The sequence below is a fragment of the Myotis myotis genome, unplaced genomic scaffold, assembly GCF_014108235.1.
Source record: "Myotis myotis isolate mMyoMyo1 unplaced genomic scaffold, mMyoMyo1.p scaffold_m19_p_1, whole genome shotgun sequence".
In the NCBI taxonomy this organism is placed as follows: domain Eukaryota; kingdom Metazoa; phylum Chordata; class Mammalia; order Chiroptera; family Vespertilionidae; genus Myotis; species Myotis myotis.
In genome coordinates, this window is record NW_023416313.1 from 162,554,406 (window position 1) to 162,575,549 (window position 21,144).

A 21,144-nucleotide genomic window follows, 5' to 3' on the forward strand; every position below is an offset into this window, starting at 1 on the left:
AAGCAAGACAACATTTAAACAAGAAAGTTATGAAATGTGGAGGGATTTTGTCCGTTCTGATGGTGAGTTGTGAAAGGTGTGCTTTTAAGTCTGAAAGGGCTAGAGCAGTCAAGCCCTCATGGAATTTCAAAACTGACTGCTCACACACAGATGAAGAAAACACTACTTTTTAATCTCACATGCAAGGCACACCAAGATAGGCCATGTGGTGAGCCGTAAAACAAGTCTTGGTAAGTTTCAAGACTAAAATCTTTTAAAATATATCTATAGAAATTGATTAAAAATAACTCTTTTAAAAAAATTCTTTTATGCATTTATGGCATGGGAATTTTCCTTTTCTAAGAAGTGCTGAGCTGAAGACCAAAGGAATTAAGACAAATTTATGCAATGTAAATAGAGTTAAGTAAATAATACATGCCTTGAATGATAACTCCCTTTAGAAGTCAACATTGACTCTTTAGGAGAAAAGGCCATATTTATTTCATTTGGGGATAGCAACTTAACTGAGCACCATTTGCCTCTGGCCGCGTGGCTCAGTTGATTGGAATGTTGTCCCATGTGCCAAAAGGTTTGAGGGTTCGATTCTTGGTCAGGGCACTGTGGGTTTTACCCCCAGGAGGGGCGTGTACTGGAGGCAGCCAATTGATGTTTTCTCTCTCTCTCTCTCTCTCTCTCTCTCTCTCTCTCTCTCTCTCTCTCTCTCTCTCTCTCTGTCACTCTAAAAAATCAGTCAAGACATATCCTCGGATGAGGATTAAAAAAATAAAAGGAAAAAACTGAGTATCATTTGGTGATGGAAAAAAAATTATTTCAAAAGATATTGTGGAACTTCTGGTGAATCCCTTGAATTTAGGGGATATGGTTTTTTTGTTGTTATTCTTAAAGTAGGTATAGTATAGCATAGCATACTATAGTAGTATAAAGTTTTTATATATTTTAAAGGGTTCTAACTTTTTTTCTTGTGACCATTATGTTGAATTAGTAAAGACACAATTTCTTAAGCTTCCTAATTGGTCAGTGAAGACCGTAACTATTGCCAGGAATTTCTACACCTTTAGAGTGCTTAGAATTTCTACAAATGCATTCACTGTTGTAAGTAATTTTATTGTTCTCCACACTTTATATTGTTTTCTAATTTCTTTTTCATTTTGAGTCTCAGAGTGGTAAGATAAGTGTAAGTCTTGGGACAGTTTTGCCACCTGTTTTCTCATCGATAAAATGAGAGAAGTCAAGTAGATTGGTTCATATGTTCTTCCTTGTGGGAATTCAGTTTTTAAAGTATCATTAAGTAAGGTAAGATCAAATCCTGCAAAATGATTTAACTTCTTGTTACACTTGTATGATTGCTGATTATTAGAATGTGCTAATGGAATTCATTTATTGACGAAGGGTTTTTTCCCACTACAGTTTGAGTTCTAGAGGGCAAAATTTTCCCTATCTTGTTTATTGTTTACTAGGTAATTTCCTAGCCCAGTGCCTCAAATGTGGTAGGTGCTCAGGAAAAACTTAGTGAATGAATAAGTGAATGGTTAAATGAATGATAATGTGGGCATGGATGGAGGCAACATAGTGCTGTAGAGAGCATGCACACTGGTATGCAATCACAGGGTATAATTTCAAAAGATTGGAAGGTTACTTGGGATGATCCTATCTAATAAAAGAGAAACATGGTAATTGGCATACGACCGCTACCCTTCCCATTGGCTAATCAGTGAGATATGCAAATTAACTGCCGGCCAAGATGGCGGCCGGCAGCCAGGCAGCTTGAAACTAACATGAGGCTTGCTTGCTTCAGTGATGGAGGACTCCAACGTTCTCTGCCTGCCTTGCTGGCCTCTGAGCCTGCAGTTTAAGAAACATTGTAACAAATATAGAAGCTAAACAAAACCCCAGAAACCAGCTTTCAGCGAGCTGGGATCTCAGAGCTGGAGTTATACATTGTTTCGATTATAGAACCTAAACAAACCAGATACCTTCTTTCAGCAGCAGAGGCCTCAGAGCTGGAGCCAGAGCTAAAGCTGGCCCAGTATAAAAAAAAAAGAAAAAAAGGAGTAGTTGGGAGCTTCAGTCACCCGTCAGCCTGAAAACAGCCCTCAGCCCCTCACCCAGACTGGCCAGGCACCCCAGTGGGGATCCCCACCCTGAAGGGTGTGTGACCTGCTGCAAACAGCCATCATCCCCTCATCCAGGCTGGCCAGGCATCCCAGTGGGGACCCCCACCCTGATCCAGGACACCCTTCAGGGCAAACCAGCCAGCCCCCACCCATGCACCAGGCCTCTATTCTATATAGTAAAAGGGTAATATGCCTCCCAGCACCAGGATCAGCGGGAGCCGTGAGGTCTCCCGGCACCGGGATCAGCATGACAGGGGGCAGCGCCCAAACCCCCTGATCGCCCTGCGGCTCTGTGTGTGACAGGGGGCGGGGCCACAACCTCCCTATCCACCCTGCTCTGTTCGTGACAGGGGAAGGCGCCCCAACCCCCTGATCAGCCCTGCTCTGTGCCTGACAGGGGAGAGCTCCCCAACCCCCTAATCGCTCTGCGGCTCTGTGTGTGACAGGGTGCGGCGCCCCAACCCCACCCCCCAACCCCCACGGGCCCTGCTCTGTGTGTGACGGGGTAGAGCCATAACCTCCCCATCGGCCCTGCCCTGAGTGTGAGAGTGGTGGCGCCCCAACCCCCTGATCAGCCCTGCTCTGTGGGTGATAGAGGGTGGCGCCCCAACCCCCTGAGCAGCCCTGCTCTGTGTGTGACAGGGTTGGTGCCCCAACCCCCTGATTGGCCCTACTCTGTGTGTGACGGGGTGGTGCCCCAACCCCCCAATTGGCCCTACCCTGAGCATGACTGAGGGTGGCATCACAACCTCCCAATCCACCCTGCTCTGTGCATGACAGGGGGCGGCGCTCCAGCTCCCCAATCGGCCCTGCTCTGAGCCCGACCAGGGGCTGCACCTAGGGATTAGGCCTGCCCTCTGCCACCCGGGAGCAGTCCTAAGCCAGCAGATGGTTATCTCCGGAGGGGTCCCAGACTGCGAGAGGGCACAGGCCGGGCTGTAGGGCCCCCCCCCCCACCTCGTGTGCACAAATTTTTGTGCACCAGGCCTCTAGTGTATACCATAAAGTTCAATCACATAAAATGTTAATTTCTTATTTCAATCCCTTAGAAACCTGGACTTTTTTTAACCAAGAGGTTTTTATTATATAAGCTGGAAAACTATGGGGATGCTAGATTAAGTTTCTAATAACTCTTGTTATTTCTCTTTTACAGTTTTACATGTGGCACCCATAAAAGATGAGGCTGAGAACACGGAAAGCTTCTCAGCAATCCAATCCAATCCAAACACAGCGCACTGCCAGAGCAAAGAGGAAATATTCAGAAGTTGATGATAGCCTACCTACAGGAGGAGAAAAACCACCGAAGAATGAAACCGGCTTGTTGTCTTCAATTAAAAAATTCATTAAAGGAAGCACACCCAAGGTAATGGTTTTACCTTGTTCTTACATCATTAAAATTAAAGTTAAGTTTATTTTCAAACGTGTAAAAATGAGAAATCTAACATTGCTAGAGCCCACTTAAGAGTATTAACATTTGGTGTTATTTTAAGAGTATTAACATACAAAATATTTAGTGGCTGTTTAAGAAAACATTTATTTTACTTAACTGATTGCTTAATCTTCTGGGGATTTTTTCCAGCATAGTATTATTGGAAGTAGAAAATATATATTTCTTTTGCTTGAATTTTTTCTTATACTCACATTGGTTTTTATTTCAAAGGAAAGGTAAAATTTCTCAATATTATTAATACATTGCTTAGGGAGATGATCTATCTGTATTCTTACATTTGCCAATGAAACTGTATTATTTCATTAAAGAGAAAACAAAATTATTAAAGAAAGAATGAATGCTGACCAATAGGCAGATGTTTCAAATTCATTCTCTAGACCAGTGATGGCGAACCTTTTGAGCTCGGCATATCAGCATTTTGAAAAACCCTAACTTTTTTTTTTATTATTATTAATTAAATCTTTATTGTTCAGATTATTACATTTGTTCCTCTTTTTTCCCCCCATAACTCCACTCCACCCAGTTCCCACCCCACCCTCCTCCCTCACTTCCCACCCACTCACTGTCCTCATCCATAGGTGCACGATTTTTGTACAGTCTCTTCCCGCATCCCCCTCACCCCTTACCCCCCCCAAGAATAGCCTTTCTATGCCCCTGATTCTATTATAATAACCAGTTCATTCTGTTCATCAGATTATTCACTTGATTTTCAGATTCACTTGTTGATAGATGTGTATTTGTTGTTCATAATTTGTATCTTTACCTTTTCTTCCTCTTCCTCTTCTTAAAGGATACCTTTCAGCATTTCATATAATCCTGGTTTGGTGGTGATGAACTCCTTTAGCTTTTCCTTATCTGTGAAGCTCTTTATCTGACCTTCAATTCTGAATGATAGCTTTGCTGGATAAAGTAATCTTGGTTGTTGTAGGTTCTTGGTATTCATCACTTTGAATATTTCTTGCCACCCCCTTCTGGCCTGCAAAGTTTCTGTTGAGAAATCAGCTGACAGTCGTATGGGTACTCCGTTGTAGGTAACTGAGTTTCTTTCTCTTGCTGCTTTTAAGATTCTCTCTTTGTCTTTTGCTCTTGGCATTTTAATTATGATGTGTCTTGGTGTGGTCCTCTTTGGATTCCTTTTGTTTGGGGTTCTCTGGGCTTCCTGGACTTGTAAGTCTATTTCCTTCACCAGGTAGGGTAAGTTTTCTGTCATTATTTCTTCAAATAGGTTTTCAATATCTTGCTCTCTCTCTTCTTCTGGCACACCTATAATTCGGATGTTGGTACACTTGAAGCTGTCCCAGAGGCTCCTTACACTATCTTCGTATTTTTGGATTCTTTTTTCATTTTGCTTTTCTGGATGGGTGTTTTTTGCTTCTTCGTATTTCTTCTTCTTTTTTTTTTTTTTGTTTTCTTTTTTTTTATTGCTTATAGTATTACAAAGGGCATTACATATGTGTCCCTTTTTTTCCCCCGCCCTTGACAATCCCCTGGCCTCCCCCACCCCCCAGTGTCTTATGTCCATTGGTTATGCTTATACGCTTGCATACAAGTCCTTTAGTTGATCTCTTACCCCTCTCCCTCCTGCCTCCCAACCCTCCCCAGCCTTCCCGCTGCAGTTTGACAATCTGTTTGAGGCTGCTCTGCCTCTGCATCTATTATTGTTCAAAAGTTTATAATGGTCTCTATTATCCATGAATGAGTGAGATCATGTGGTATTTTTCCTTCATTGACTGGCTTATTTCACTTAGCATAATGCTCTCCAGTTCCATCCATGCCGTTGCAAATGGTAAGAGTTCCTTCTTTTTTACAGCAGCATAGTATTCCATCGTGTAGATATACCACAGTTTTCTAATCCATTCATCTACAGATGGGCACTTAGGCTGTTTCCAGATCCTAGCTATGGTGAATTGTGCTGCTATGAACATATGGGTGCATATATCCTTTCTGATTGGTGTTTCTGGTTCCTTGGGATATATTCCTAGAAGTGGGATCACAGGGTCAAATGGGAGTTCCATTTTTAGTTTTTTGAGGAAACTCCATACTGTTTTCCATAGTGGCGCTTCTTCGTATTTCAAATCGTCAACTTGATTCTTGCAATCCTCTAGTCTGCCGTTGGAACTCTGCATCATATTCTTTATTTCAGTCAGTGTATGCTTAATTTCTAGTCGGTCCTTTATCACAACCTCGAGGGTCTCATTAGATTTCTTGTAGATCTGATTAAGTTTATCAGCAGTTTCTAGAAAATTCTTGAAAAACCTTAAAAGTGTGGTTTTGAACTCTATATCCAGCAGTTTGCTTTCCTCCATTTCTGTCATTTGTGTCCTGTTTCTTTGTCTCCACATTTTTTATGCTTCCCTGTGTTGATAAAGTGGTTTTTTGTGCTGAGTGTCCTCTAGGGTCCAGTGGTTCAGCCTCCTCAATTACCTGAGGCTGACACTCTTGGTGCACCCCCTTGTGGGCTTTGTGCCCAGTCTTCTTGTAGTTAAGCCTTGATTGTTGTAGTTATCACTGGGAGGAATTGACCTCCAGGCCAATTGGCTGTGAGAATCAGCTGTGTCTGCAGTGGGAGAACTTCTGTGCTGGAGACACCCCTCTGGGGCAAGACTTGCTTCAGTGGGGCTTTGGTGCTCACTGAGTCTGCCCCCTGAGGGTGTCCTTTATGGTTCCACGGAGCTGCAAACTGGATGGTCCCACTCTGACCTCTGGGTTTCCTGGCTCCTGGATCTCTAGTGAGGTGCTAATCTAGCCTTTGCCTGAGGCTATCCAGCAAAAGCCTCCCTGCAGGGCTGGGGCGGGGCGGGTCCTAAGGGATCAACAGGGGGGAGGCTAGCAGTTATGGCTGCTCTCAGTCTTGCCCTCAGAGGCTCTGCTTCTCAGTGTCCCAGTAATCGCTGCAAGCTCCTGGGAGAGAAAGCTGCCCTCGAGTTCCGACCGCTGCCAGACAGTCCCGCTTCTCCCGTATGAGTCTGGGTCCCTAGAGACTCGCCCAGAACTGGAGCTCAGAGCTTGAGACTCCCTCCCGATTGAAATCGACAACCGCGCCCTCAGCCGCCAGCCCGCTCCGTGTGCGCCTCTGTACCTTAGTGTTTTACTTCCGTACTGCACCTCCTCTGAGTCTCGGTATGCTTTTCTCTTTCCTTCTAGTTGTAGAATTTTCACTCAGCCAGCCTTCCTGTGGTTCTGGATGATGTCCGTTCCGTCTTTTAGTTGTATTTTTGAAGCGGTTGTTCGAGGCAGCAAACTCCGGTGATTACCTATGCCTCCATCTTGGTTTCTAAAAAACCCTAACTTAACTCTGGTACTCTGTCACATATAGAAATTTTTTGATATTTGCAACCATAGTAAAACAAAGGTTTATATTTTTGATATTTATGTTATATATTTAAATGCCATTTAACAAAGAAAAATCAACCAAAAAAATGAGTTCGTGTGTCACCTCTGACACGCATGTCATAGGTTTGCCATCACTGCTCTAGATCAATGGTTCTTAACCTGTGGGTCGTGATCCTTTCACAGGGGTCTCCTAAGACCATCGGAAAACATAATTACATATTTTTTTTGTGATTAATCACTATGCTTTAATTATGTTCAATTTGTAACGATGAAATTGGGGGTCACCACAACATGAGGAACTGTATTAAAGGATCGCGGCATTAGGAAGGTTGAGAACCAGTGCTCTAGACCAACTTGAGTGATCTTATTATGAAATCATTTACCCCTCTGAGCCTTAGGAAGACTGTAAAATGGCACTAATACCAACTGTTTTGTCTGTCTCAGAGTTGTTTTCAGATCAGATAGCAAATAGGTGGAAAGTAGTTTAAGAAATTTTAACGTACTCTATAAATGGATGGTATTATTAACCTTAATTGTCTGTAGATTGTATCACTGTTTACTACTCTTGTATTCTTTTCTTGGGATCATTATATGATATATTTTTATTATAAGTTTATCACTTTGATAATTAGTAAAAGAAATCACTATTGCTTCTTATTCATAGGGTTAGATTTTGTTGTCATATCACTAAAAAGCTTAGTTACTGTGAACCATTGGCCAAGATTTAGAAGTATTCTGTTTATAGAGTTTTTCTTTATGTTTTGATGATTTAATCTTAATTTGTTTTTCTAATATTAGTAAAAAAATATTGTTAATTTTAAATGGAATTTTTTAAAAGTTCCTTTGAGCTAATTTCTATAAACTCAGAAGTAATATATTATTGTCGTATAAGAAAGATCAAATTCCTTCCAGAAACATGATTTCCTGAATCTATACATTCCTAATGGATTGTCATCATTTCTCTTGAAGAGAATGTTACTTGTCAGTTCATTCTCTAAACAACTCTAAATATTATAAAGTTCTTCATCTCAAGGAAAATATATCTACCCTTTACTTTCTTATATGTTCTTTTCTTCATGTGAAAGTGCAAACCTTCACATCTAAGCTAAATATTTCTAGTTTCCATTATATGACAGTATGTGATACAGATAACCATCTTGGTCACCCTTTTCCGTTGTTCATAAAAGGTAACAACCAGAGTGAAGATAGGTTTTTCTCACGTCTTCTGACTTCTGTTCATTTTTACTTTCTTTGAACTGGGCAGTCTATTAATGTGGCATTATGTTATATCATACATTGTATCATTTCTTTTTTTTCTCTCTCTCTCCTTTAATGGTTAGATTTTTGCCCATGCCAGCTAAAACAGTCAAGATTTTGGTGTTGAGTTTCTTTTTGCCTTTTTTAAAAACCAACATCTAGGATTTTTAAAATTAATTTCTTTTTTTTTAAATATATTTCATTTACTTTTTTACAGAGAGGAAGGGAGAGGGATAGTTAGAAACATCGATGAGAGAAACATGGATCAGCTGCCTCTTGCACAACCCCTACTGGGGATGTGCCCGCAAGCAAGGTACATGCCCTTGACTGGAATCAAACCTGGGGACCCTTGAGTCCGCAGGCCGACGCTCTATCCACTGAGCCAAACCGGTTAGGGCTAAAATTAATTTCTTAATAAGTATAGGGCCACGGGAAATCTGTTTGCAGACTAGAATCTTCATTAATAATTTGGGCAGTTTTTCCTACAGATTGATTTAATTGTACTGTCATTTGCCTTAGATTTCTTTATTATAGTCTATAAGATTAATATGAAAAATAGTATTTGAATGCCTTACTGAAATCAAGGTACAGGTTTTTTGTGTGTGTATGTGTGTTTTCCCCCAAGTCTAACCCTATGTTAGAAATAAATTAAAAGGTGAACTTGTCATTTATTATTCCTAATGAGCTTATAGTGGCTTCTAATTGTTATTTCTCTCTTATGTACATTGTCATTACACTGTCTTCTTGATAATATATTCTAAAATTTTATTCATTATCTAATTTTACTGAGTATATAGTGCTTGCCTATGTTCAATATCTTAATACAGCATCATTGTTTTTTTCCAAAATTTGGGTAAGGGTTGGTAGCTAATATTTATTATCTATTAGGTGCTTTGTATCCAGTATCTCCTGAGAAAAAGTGAATTTAGGTAACTTTTACAATGTCAATAATAGAAGCAATTGTAATAAATATTTTGCCCATGATTAAAAATAAGAACAAATAAACAGTAATTGAGCAGTTACTATGTGCTATGCACTATTCTCAGTGCTTTAAGTGTAATGACTTCTTTAAGCCCTTACACTATATTACAGATGAGGAAACAGAGGCACAGGGAAGTTATATAGCTTGTGCAGGGTTACTTAACTTTAAGTGGCAACACTGGAATTGAAACCCAGATACTACTGGTTTTAGAGCCTACACTCTTAACCACTATACTAGTACACTACTGCCTCTCCAATAAATGACAGTGCTGAGATTTAAATCCAGATACATTTGAGTTGAATACCTGTGCTTTTCCTCCTATAACAGCGGTTCTCAACCTGTGGGTCGCGACCCCTTTGGCAGTCGAACGACCCTTTCACAGGGGTCGCCTAAGACCATCCTGCATATGAGTTATTTACATTACAATTCATAACAGTAGCAACATTACAGTTATGAAGTAGCAACGAAAATAATTTTATGGTTGGGTCACAACATGAGGAACTATATTTAAAGGGCCAGAAGGTTGAGAACCACTGTCCTATACCATTCTGCCCCAAAGTGGGTAGATAGTGTCTTTATAGCATTACCTATCTTCTGTAGGGATTAATAATTATTCTTGAGGAAAGTAAATAAGTAAAGTGCCACCCACTTTGTCATTTATTTATATTCTACTATTGGCTCAAAGCTTGAAGCTTATTCTTTTATAGGAAATATTTTTTCTCCCCTGGTATTTTTTGCATATATTATTACCCTCTTTCTTTAGTATTTCTGACTGGATGGTAGGCTACTTTCCACAAGTGTCATTTTCAAATCCAAGTTAGTTAGACAACTCCCTGTGCTGCCACTTTGACTTCTTTGGTACCTTTCCTTTTTTTCTTCTGATAATTTTGATTTTCAGTTCATCAGCTAATAGATATTTGGATTGTTTCCACGCTTTAGTTATTATGAAAAATAACTCCCGTGAACATTCACATACAAGTTTTTTGGTGTGTGTGTGTGTGTGTGTGTGTGTGTGCATATGTATATATATATATTGTGTGTGCTTATATATATATATGTGTGTGTATATATATATATTTATACTTACTGATTTCAGAGAGGAAAAGAGGAGGGAGAGAGAGAAACATCAATGATGAGAGAGAATCATTGATCGGCTGCCTCTTTCATGTTCCCTACTGGGGATTGAGCTCACAACCCGGACATGTGTCCTTGACTGGAATCGAACCCGGGACCCTTCAGTCTGCAGGCTGATGCTCTATCCACTGAGCCAAACCAGCCAGGGCCCCATACAACTTTTTATGTATATATCCAGTGTCATTCATCTGAGTGTATACCTAGAAAGGAATTGTTCGGTTATATGGTAACTCTGTGTTTAGTTTCTTAAGGAATTGCAGGTTGTTTTCCAAGGTGGATCTGCCATTTTACAGTCCCACCAGATAATATGGGGGTTCCAGTTTCTCTACATCCTCTCCATACTTGTTATCACTGTCTTTTTAATTTTAACCATCCTGGTGTGTGTGAAATGGCAGTTCATTGTGGTTTTGATATACATTTCCCTAATGATTAATGACATTGAGCATCTTTTTATGAACTTTGTTGGCCAGTTTTATGTCTTCTTTGGAAAAATGTCTTTTAAACCCATTTTTTAATTGTGTTATTTTTGTTTTTATTATTGAATTGTAAGAGTTTCTAATACATTTTTAGCTACAAGTCCCTTATTCAATATATGATTTGCAAATATTCTCTTCTGTGAACTCCTTTGAAGCACAAAAGTTTTAAATTTTGATGAAATTCAATTTATTTTTAACTTTTTACTTGTATTTTTTATGTCATATACAAATAACCATTGCCAAATTCAAGGCGATGACGATTTCGTCCTAAGTTTTCTTATAAATACTTTATAGTTTTAACACTTTAGTTCATTTTTAATTAATTTTTGTAGGTGATGTTAGGGAAGAGTCCAACTTAATTCTTTTGCATATTGATATCCATTGGTCCCAGTACCATTTTGTTAAAAGACTTTAACTTAAGAGTCTGCCCAGCTGTTTTCCATTGTATTTGTGCCATTTTACATTGTATCTGGCAATGTTGAAGCATCAACATTTGGAATAGTCAGTATTTTTTACTATAACCTTTCTATAGGGGTGGGTGGGAGGTATCTCATTGTGTATTATTTTGCATTTCCCTGATGAGTAATGATTTTGAGTTGTTTTTTTTCATGGACTTGTGGCCATGTGTGGATCTTCTTTTGTCAACTGTCAGTTGAAATTTTTTTCTGTTTGGGGGAGGTGACTTTTTGTGTGTGATTTCATTAGTAGTGCCTATTGAGCAAGTGGTACTTAAAGTTTTTGATCTTAGAATCCTTTACCTTCTTACAGGTATTGAAAACCCTAAAGAACATTTGTTTATGGAGATTGTATCTATCAGTATATCTCATTAGATCTTAAAACCAAGGAATTTTGAAAATAATCCTAGTTGCAATTATATACCTACTACATGTTAATGCAAATAAAATTTTGACTATTTTCTCAAAACAAAAGGGAAATTAACGGGAAGCAAGACATTATTTACTACTTTACTAATCACTTTAATGATGGCTTCATAGAAGGGAGTTGATTTTTATCATTGAAGCATATAAAGAAAACCGTACATGTATTGAGAAAAGGGAAGAGTATTTTAATGTCCTTATTAGATAATTGCAAATACTCCGTTGATGCTATTTTTAAAAATACATATTTTTATTGATTTCAGAGAGGAAAATAGGGGGGAGAGAGAGAGAGAGAGAGTGAGAGAGAGAGATATCAATGATGAGAGTCATTGGTCCGCTGCCTCCTGCACACACCCCACTGGGGATAGAGCCTGCAATCCAGGCATGTGCCCCAACCTGGAATCAAAACCATGACCTCCTGATTCATAGGTCAACGGTCAACCACTAAGCCACCCTGGCCAGGCTGTTGATGCTATTTCAAAACTTGACAATTGGTGTAGTTTCTTAGCGTCTTGTGCTAAGATTAAATTTGAAAGCACTGTAAAGATCTTTTCCTTGGTGTGTCTTATACTTAAAATGAATCTTTTACCTATGTATGGCTTGTAACATCATGCATTGATTATTTGGGAAATACTGGTTCACTAAATTGTGCAGATCTTCTACATGTGTGTCCACTTTGACATATTTTATTCAGTATTAAAAAATCACATTTCTGAAAATCTCCACTTAACAGAACAGGCATTAAGTATTGGGAAGCTGTTGACAGCAATGTCAGTTTTGTGGTGTTTGTTGTTTTTTTTGTTGGTGGTTTTTGGGTTTTTGTGTGTGTGTTTTGTTTTGTTTTGTTGTTTTGTTTTTGCAGTGATAGGGTTGCTTTGTTCACTTTTCAAAAAATACCCCCTTCAAGTAAAAATAGTTTTCCATCAGCCTGGCCAGTGTTGCTAAGTTGTTGAGTATCAACCTATGAACCAGGAGGTCACGGTTTGATTTCTAGTCAGGGCACATGCCCAGGTTTTGAGCATGATACCCAGTATGGGGTGTGCAGGAGGTAGCCAATCAATGATTCTCTCTCATTGATGTTTCTATCTCTCCCTCTCTGAAATCAATTAAAATATATATATTTTTAAAAAGATAAGGTAATCTAATTCAGGTTACAACTCAATCAAATACTTTTTCTCAAGATAATTGTGGAATACATTTGCTGCAGAAGTATATTATATATACAGTACTTCCCATCTCATGCAGAATGTTAACACATATTTAAGGGTTTGAGATTTAGTTAATTTTATGGCTTCATCAAGGACGTTATTAAGTAGAACCAGCCTTTCTTTTCTCCCCTGCAAGTACATGGCAATGAAAAATAAAATGACTATTGGATGTTAGTGCCTTGATTTGTGCTAAAGTGGTAGTAATTTATATCCATCATTGCTTTTGCACAATTAGCACAAATGTCAGCACAAGTTATTCCAGGATAAACAGATGCAAAAAAAGTATTCACCATTTATGTTTGTTACCATGCAGTCACAGTAAAGATCTTTGATAATCAAAGAAGATTTTTGATGATTAGTTGATGCTGGTATCAAATAAATACAGTCAAAACTAAAAGTCCAGCCACATCTGTAAGCCAAGTTCTCCACACAAGTTTTGTATTTGCAGATAAGTTTTTAATTCAGTTAGTTACTTTAGCCTTGGCAGATGGAAGTGCCTGTTTCTTTCATTGACATTTTATCCAGTAGGCTTTCAGTATTGTCTGCAGTGCTGTAAGAGTTTATAAGTCTCTCAGATACTGTGTATACTTTTTCAAAAGATGCAATATAATAACTTACTCTTTAAAATACATCATTGGTATTTTTATTTTGAAAAGCTATAACAATTTTTGGCTTTTAAAGAAATCATGTGTGTTTTTAAAATATTAAATTCCTTTTTTAAAAATGCTGAATGATCTCAAATAACAGTGCAGTTGGATTGGCACAATAATTCAGTTTGAACATGTTCTATTACACAAGACACAACAAAACAACTTAATATTTATGCAGCCAAAGGGAAATAGGTTTATCATATTTTCATTTGTAATTTACAGTTTCATCCAGTTAATTTGGAATATATTTTCTTCTTTTGTGTGTAAGAGAATTCTAATATGTCAGTTTTTCATTTCATCCGTACGCAGTGGATTAAAATCACAAATCATCTGATTCCCTTAAAAAATTTTTTTGAGGTTGATTTTAGAGAGAGAGAAGAGGGGGAGAGAGAAAGAGAAACATCAGTGTGATAGAGAAACATTGATTGGTTGCTTCGCATATGTGCCCCAATCAGGAATCGAACTCTCAACCTCTTGGTGTTTCGGATAATGCTCTAACCAACTGAGCTACACCGACCAGGGCTAATCTCCCTTTTTTAATTCAAGGACCTATTTTTATGTATAAATTTTTAAATTTTATTTTAAAATAGTACTAAATCCTAAAGTAACTATTTAAATTTAAAAATGTTAAAAGTAAATTTAATATTACAAAGTACTTTTATTGTGTTTCTACATATATAGGAAAACAGACTTTAAGATAATAATTTATTGGATCATAATGAGTCTAGAGATTATAGAAGGTATATAGATTATTGAAGATAGGTAGTAAGAGCACAGTAGAAGTAATGAACACAAAAATCTTTTATATTTAACTAGAGGCCTGGTACACGAAATTCGTGCACTCGGGTAGGGGGGCGGTCCTCATCCCAGCCTGTGCCTTCTTGCAGTCCAGGAGCCCTCAGGAGATGTCTGACTGACGGCTTAAGCCCACCAGCCATAAGCCCGGCTCAGGGCTTCTGGCTGAGCAGCGCTCCCCCTGTACGAGTGCATAGAGTGTCTGCCCCCCTGGTGGTCAGTATGTGTCATAGGGACTGGTCATTCCTCCTTTCTGTCGTTTTGCATATTAGCCTTTTATTATATGGGATGTTCATTCCTTACTGCAGATTTAGGATTCCATTTGGTATTATTTATTTTATGCCTAAAGAACTTCATTTTATATTTTGAATTCTGTCAAATTTTCTGACTCAGAGTGTCTTTAAATTGAGCAATTAAAAAAACATTTTATAGCCCTAACTGGATTGGCTCAGTAGATAGAGTGTTGGCCTGCGGACTGAAGGGTCCCAGGTTCGATTCCAGTCAAGGGCATGTACCTTGGTTGCGGGCACATCCCTAGTAGGAGGTGTGTAGAAGGCAGCTGATCGATGTTTCTCTCTCGTTGATGTTTCTAACTCTCTATCCCTCTCCCTTCCTCTCTGTAAAAAATGAATAAAATATATTTAAAAAAATTTTTATATATCTCTTAACCAAGTTTTTAAAAGTTTATTTTCTTTTATATTTATTTTTTCAAATATAGGTAACATTATTCATATTAGTTTCATGTAAATAGCATAATCCTATCTAGTAAAAGAGAAACATGGTAATTGGCATACGACCGCTACCCTTCCCATTGGCTAATCAGGGCAATATGCAAATTAACTGCCAGCCAAGATGGCGGCCGGCAGCCAGGCAGCTTGAAACTAACATGAGGCTTGCTTGCTTCAGTGACGGGGGACTCCAACGTTCCCAGCCTGCCGCTGCAGGACTCTGAGCTGCAACTCTAAGCTACTATGTAACAAATATAGAAGCTAAACAAAACCCCAGAAACCTGCTTTAGTCTGCCGGCAGGATCGCAACATTGTAAGCAAAGGCCAGAAACCTACTTTCAGCAGCGGAGGCCTAAGAGCTGGAGCCAAGCCTCAAAGCTAAACCTGGCCCAGAATAAAAATTTAAAAAAAAGAAAAAAAGGAGTGGTTGGGAGCTTCAGTCACCCCCAGCCTGAAAACAGCCCTCAGCCCCTCACCCAGACTAGCCAGGCACCCCAGTGGGGACCCCCACCCTGAAGGATGTGTGACCAGCTGCAAACAGCCATCATCCCCTCATCCAGGCTGGCCAGGCACCCCAGTGGGGACCCCCACCCTGATCCAGGACACCCTTCAGGGCAAACCAGCTGGCACCCACCCGTGCACCAGGCCTCTACCCTATATAGTAAAAGGGTAATATGCCTCCCAGCACCGGGATCAGCGGAGCCGCGAGGCCTCCGGGCACCGGGATCAGCATGACAGGGGCAGCGCCCAAACCCCCTGATCACCCTGCAGCTCTGTGTGTGACAGGGGGCGGGGCCACAACCTCCCTATCCACCCTGCTCTGTTCGTGACAGGGGAAGGCGCCCCAACCCCCTGATCAGCCCTGCTCTGTGCCTGATGGGGGGAGCTCCCCAACCCCCTGATCGCCCTGTGGCTCTGTGTGTGACAGGGAGCAGCGCCCCAACCCCCTGATCGGCCCTGCTCTGTGTGTGACAGGGTGCAGCGCCCCCCCACCCCCCACCCCCACGAGCCCTGCTCTGTGTGTGACGGGGTGGAGCCATAACCTCCCCATCGGCCCTGCCCTGAGTGTGAGAGTGGCGGCACCCCAACCCCCTGATCGGCCCTGCTCTGTGGGTGACGGGGCAACGCCCCAACCCCCCGATTGGCCCTGCTCTGTGCGTGACAGGGTAGCTCTTAGGTATATGTATGTGTGTGTGTGTGTGTGTGTGTGTGTATATATATATACATACTACTAGAGGCCCGGTGCACAAAAATTTGTGCACTCGGGGGGCAAGATTTGTGCACTGAAGGACCCCCCTCAACCCGGCCTGTGCCCTCTCGCAGTCTGGGACCCCTCGGGAGATAATGACCTGCTGGCTTAGGCCTGCTCCCGGGTGTCAGAGGGCAGGCCCAATCCCTAGGTGCAGCCCCTGGTCGGGCTCAGAGCAGGGCTGATTGGGGAGTTGGGGGGTTGTCCCCTGTCATGCACAGAGCAGGGCGGATTGGGAGGTTGCGATGCCACCCTCAGTCACGCTCAGGGTAGGGCCGATTGGGGGGTTGGGGCACCGTCCCCTGTCACACTCAAGGCAGGGTCGATGGGGAGGTTGCGGCGCCACCCCCGTCACGCACAGAGCAGGGCCAATCATGGGGTTGGGGCATTTCTCCCTGTCACGCACAGAGCAGGGCCCATCAGGGGGGTTGGGGCTCTGTACCCTGTCACGCACAGAGCAGGGTTGATCAGGGGGTGGGGAGCTCCCCTGTCACTCACAGAGTAGGGCCGATAGGGGAGTTGGGGCACCGCCCCCTGTCACACACAGAGTAGGGCGGATCGGGGGTTGGGGTGCCGCCATTGTCACACTCAGGGCAGGGCCGATGGGGAGGTTATGGCTCTACCCCGTCACACACAGAGCAGGGCCCGGGGACGGGGGGGTTGGGGCGCCGCACCCTGTCACACACAGAGCAGGCTGATCAGGGGGTTGGGGCGCCTTCCCCTGTCACAAACAGAGCAGGGCGGATAGGGAGGTTGTGGCCCCGCCCTCTTGTCACACACCGAGCCACAGGGTGATCAGGGGGTTTGGGCGCTGCCCCCTGTCACGCTCATCCCGGTGCTGGGAGGCATATTACCCTTTTACTACATAGGATAGAGGCCTGGTGCATGTGTGGGTGCCGGCTGGTTTGCCCTGAAGGGTGTCCTGGATCGGGGGGGGGTCCCCCCTGGGGTGCCTGGCCAGCCTGGATGAGGGGATGATGGCTTTTTGCAGCTGGTCACACACCCTTCAGGGTAGGGATCCCCACTGGGGTGCCTGGCCAGTCTGGGTGAGGGGCTGAGGGCTGTTTTCAGGCTGGCGGGTGACGGAAGCGCCCAACTGCTCCTTTTTTTTCTTATTCTGGGCCAGCTCTAGCTCTGACTCCAGCTCTTAGGCCTCCGCTGCTGAAAGCAGGTATCTGGTTTGTTTAGGTTCTATAATCGAAACAATGTATAACTCCAGCTCTGAGATCCCGGCTCGCTGAAAGCAGGTTTCTGGGGTTTTGTTTAGCTTCTATATTTGTTACAATGTTTCAAACTGCAGGCTTAGAGGCCGGCAAGGCAGGCGGGGAACGTTGGTTTCCTCCGTCACTGAAGCAAGCAAGCCTCATGTTAGTTTCAAGCTGCCTGGCTGCCGGCTGCCATCTTGGCTGGCAGTTAATTTGCATTTCGCCCTGATTAGCCAATGGGAAGGTAGCAGTCGTATGCTAATTACCATGTTTCTCTTTTATTAGATAGGATATTTGTGTGTGTGTGTGTGTGTGTGTGTGTGTGTGTGTGTAATTTATGAAGTGATCCCATGGTTAAGTCTAGTATACACTGCCACCATACATAATTATTAGAGTTTTATAGCTAAACATTCTAAGCCGGTAGTCATTACATACTGTCTTTTAGTTCTTATTTGTCTTTGTTATATAGGTTATACAGGATGGAACAAAAGTAGGTTTATAATTGTATATATGCAAAATAATACAAAAATAAACTGTTTTGCATACTCACAACTGTAAACCTACTTTTGCCTCGCCCTTATACATATGTCCAGTATGTTAAATGCTTATCTTCAGTCCTCATGTCATTTTCTGTAGTCATGTTTTTTTAAAGCTCACTTCTAGTAGATGACACAGAAAGCATTTATAGAACAATATTCTGATTTCTTGCATGTTGCTAAGGGTGCCCTTTATGCTTGAAAATCAATTATGCTGCATATAAAATCTTTGACTTGCGCCCAGCCGGTGTAGCTCAATGGTTGAGCATAGACCCATGAACCAGGAGGTCATGGATGGATTCCTGGTCAGTGCCCATGCAGGTTAAGTCCCCAGTAGGAGGTGTCCAGGAGGCAGCCAATTAATGATTTTCATCATTGATGTTTCTTTCTTCCTCTCCCTTCCTCTCTTTGAAGTCAATTTAAAAAAAAACGTTAAAAAAAATCTTTGGCTCGCATTTTCTCTACTTGATTATATTAAACTAGAGGCCCGGTGCACAAAAATTTGTGCGCTCAGGGTGGGGGGTCCCTCAGCCTCGCCTGTGCCCACTTGCAGTGTGGGACCCCTTGGGGGATGACCACCTGCTGGTTTAGGCTCGCTTCCTGGGGAATTGGGCCTAAGCTGGCAGTCAGACATCACTCTGGCAGCCCAGGAGCCCTCAGGAGATGTCCACTTGCCAGCGGGGGGGGATCAGGCCTAAGCTGCATTCGGACATCCTTAGCGCTGCTGAGGAAGCGGGAGAGGCTCCTACCACCACTGCTGTACTGGCAGCCATCAGCCTGGCTTGTGGCTGAGCAGAGCTCCCCCTGTGGGAGCGCACTGACCACCAGGGGGCAGCTCCTGCATTGAGCGTCTGCCCCCTGGTGGTCAGTGTGTGTCATAGTGGCCAGTCATTCCCAGTCTTTCTGCTGTTAGGGTCAGTTTGCATATTACCCTTTTATTATATACGAGAGAGGCCTAGTGCTCGGGTGGGGGCCGGCTGGTTTGCCCTGAAGGCTGTCCCAGATCAGGGTGGGGGTTCCGTTTGGGTGCCTGGCCAGCCTGGGTGAGGGGCTGATGGGTGTTTGCAGGCTGGTCACACCCCCTTCAGGGTGGGGGTCCCCACTGGGGTGCCGGGCCAGCCTGGGTGAGGGGCTGATGGCTGTTTGCAGGCTGGTCAAGCCCTCCCTCCCAGTGGGGACCCTCACCCCATGGAGGTTTGGCTAGCCTGGGTGAGGGGCTGATGGCTTTTTTCCGGCTGGCCACACCTCCTTTAGGGTGGGGGAGTCCCCACTGGGGTGCCTGGCCAGTCTGGGTGAGTGGCTGAGGGCCGTTTTCAGGCTGGCAAAGCCCCCCAGCAACAAAAGCTCCCAGCCTCTTCTTTTTTTCTTTTGTTTTAATTCTGGGATTTATTTACCTTCTATAATTGAAACTTTGTTGCCTTCATTGGAACTCAGAGCCGACTCCTGCTAGCTACAGCTCTGTGACCACCGCTGGCTGAAAGCAGGTATCTGGGGTTTGTTTGCCTTCTATAATTGAAACTTTGTTGCTTTGAGTGGAGCTCAGAGCCGGCTAGGAAGCTTGGCTTCCTCCATCACTGGAGCAACCAAGCCTCCTGCTTACTTCAGCTCCGTGGCTGCTGGCCGCCATCTTGGTTGGGTTAATTTGCATATAGTCACTCTGATTGGCTGGTGGGCATGGCTTAAGGCATAGTGAAGTTACAGTCAATTTGCATCTTTGTCTTATATTAGTATAGATGTTATTCAGTTTTTTTCTGGCATGAAGCATATTCCTGTCAAAGTTTGATAATCTAATTTTCCCTTTATAAGTTGATTTTGCCTTGTTCTCCAATGGATTTTTTTCGTTAAATTCTATTAAGTTTAGTAAATATATTGGTATTTGTTTTTCTAGTTAGTAGTTTTGGTTAAAAAGAATACTTTTTCAATACGTAGTTTCAAATCTTTTATTTGAAGAAAATTGTATGTGTTCTTTTGCCATGCTTTCCTTCTTCAAGGACTACTATTTTTGTCTGTTGTATCTTCTTTGTCTGTCTTGCAATATTTGTCGTATTTTGATGTCTTAAATTTTTTTTTGTTTCTCGTAAGGCATAATCTATTCTGTTTACTCACTTTTATGTCCATTCTAGGTCAGTCTTTATTTTTGAAATCTTTTTTTTCATTTTTTTTAGTTCTGTCACTTTATTTCTAAGTTTTTCAAACTCATGTATATCTTCTATCATTTTCTTAATATCTTGTTTTATTTTGAAATAGGTTATGATTTTGATCTATGCATGTTTTTCTGACACATTTTCTTTATCTGTAGAGATGTTATTTCTTGTATGTTTTATTATGATAATTTTGTTTAGTATTTGCGGTTCAAAATCCTCTAAATTGTTATTGTGTAGTGTGAAAAAAATACAGTGATTGTGCCTGGCCAGTGTGGTTCAGTGGTTGAACATTGACCTATGAACCAGGAGGTCATGCTTCCATTCCCCGTCAGGGCATATGCCCAAGTTGTGGGCTCAATTTCCTGTAGGGGGCATGCATAAGGCAGCCGATCACTGATTCTCTCTAATCATTGATGTTGCTGTCTCTCTCTTCCTTTCCCTTAAATCATTAAACAATTTATTTAAAAAAAATAGTGATTGCTTTTTGAGTGTTCCTGTCACTGTATCCCTACCCCATGTGTATCTGGAACTTCTCTTTCCATCTTATCTCTTGTGCCTTTCTCACTCAATTTTTATTACATTCCCAGCAGTTTCCCATCCTTGTGGAGCCCTATGCTAGAGGGAGCCATAGTTGGTCAAATACAAGAGTTCACAAAATCTAAACTGCTCCTGTTTCAGTCTTACCTTGGACCCCTTTGCTATTGGATTGGGCAGCAGTTTCCTCTCCTATTTTTATCTGTTGTCATCAAGTCAGCCTGCCATGCTTTCCATTGAATACCTGCCTCTTAGCTATTTTGGGCTTCTCCTGTTGTCAGATGCGTCATACACCTTGTTGCATGTTTTAGCTTTCTTCACTGGTGTATATGAACACTTGGGTTTGTGGCTGTTGGTTTGTCCTCATCTACATGGAGTTTGGGGAAATACCTTGTCTCCTGGTTTTGTTTTAAATTTGCCTTTGGGTTTTGGTTACCTCTCTAGTTCTCTGTATTTCTTTTGGGATTCAGC

The 21,144-nt window shown here is 42.0% G+C and overlaps 1 protein-coding gene across 11 annotated transcripts in view; it reads left to right on the plus strand.

Annotated features, from left to right (window-relative positions):
* The window catches only part of CTDSPL2 (CTD small phosphatase like 2), a 104,330-nt gene that overhangs the window by 36,949 nt on the left and 46,237 nt on the right, over positions 1–21,144 (plus strand). For 10 of the 11 annotated variants that reach the window (XR_004966103.1, XR_004966099.1, XM_036299887.1 and 7 more), the window contains exon 2: positions 3,268–3,477. Coding sequence is in view for 9 of the 11 variants with exons in the window: in XM_036299887.1 (XP_036155780.1) it covers positions 3,292–3,477 (186 nt within the window). In the remaining 2 variants the exon portion in view is untranslated. Of the gene's footprint in view, positions 1–1,159; positions 1,294–3,267; positions 3,478–21,144 lie in introns of those variants that run through there. The other variant, XM_036299826.1, reaches the window with a different exon arrangement.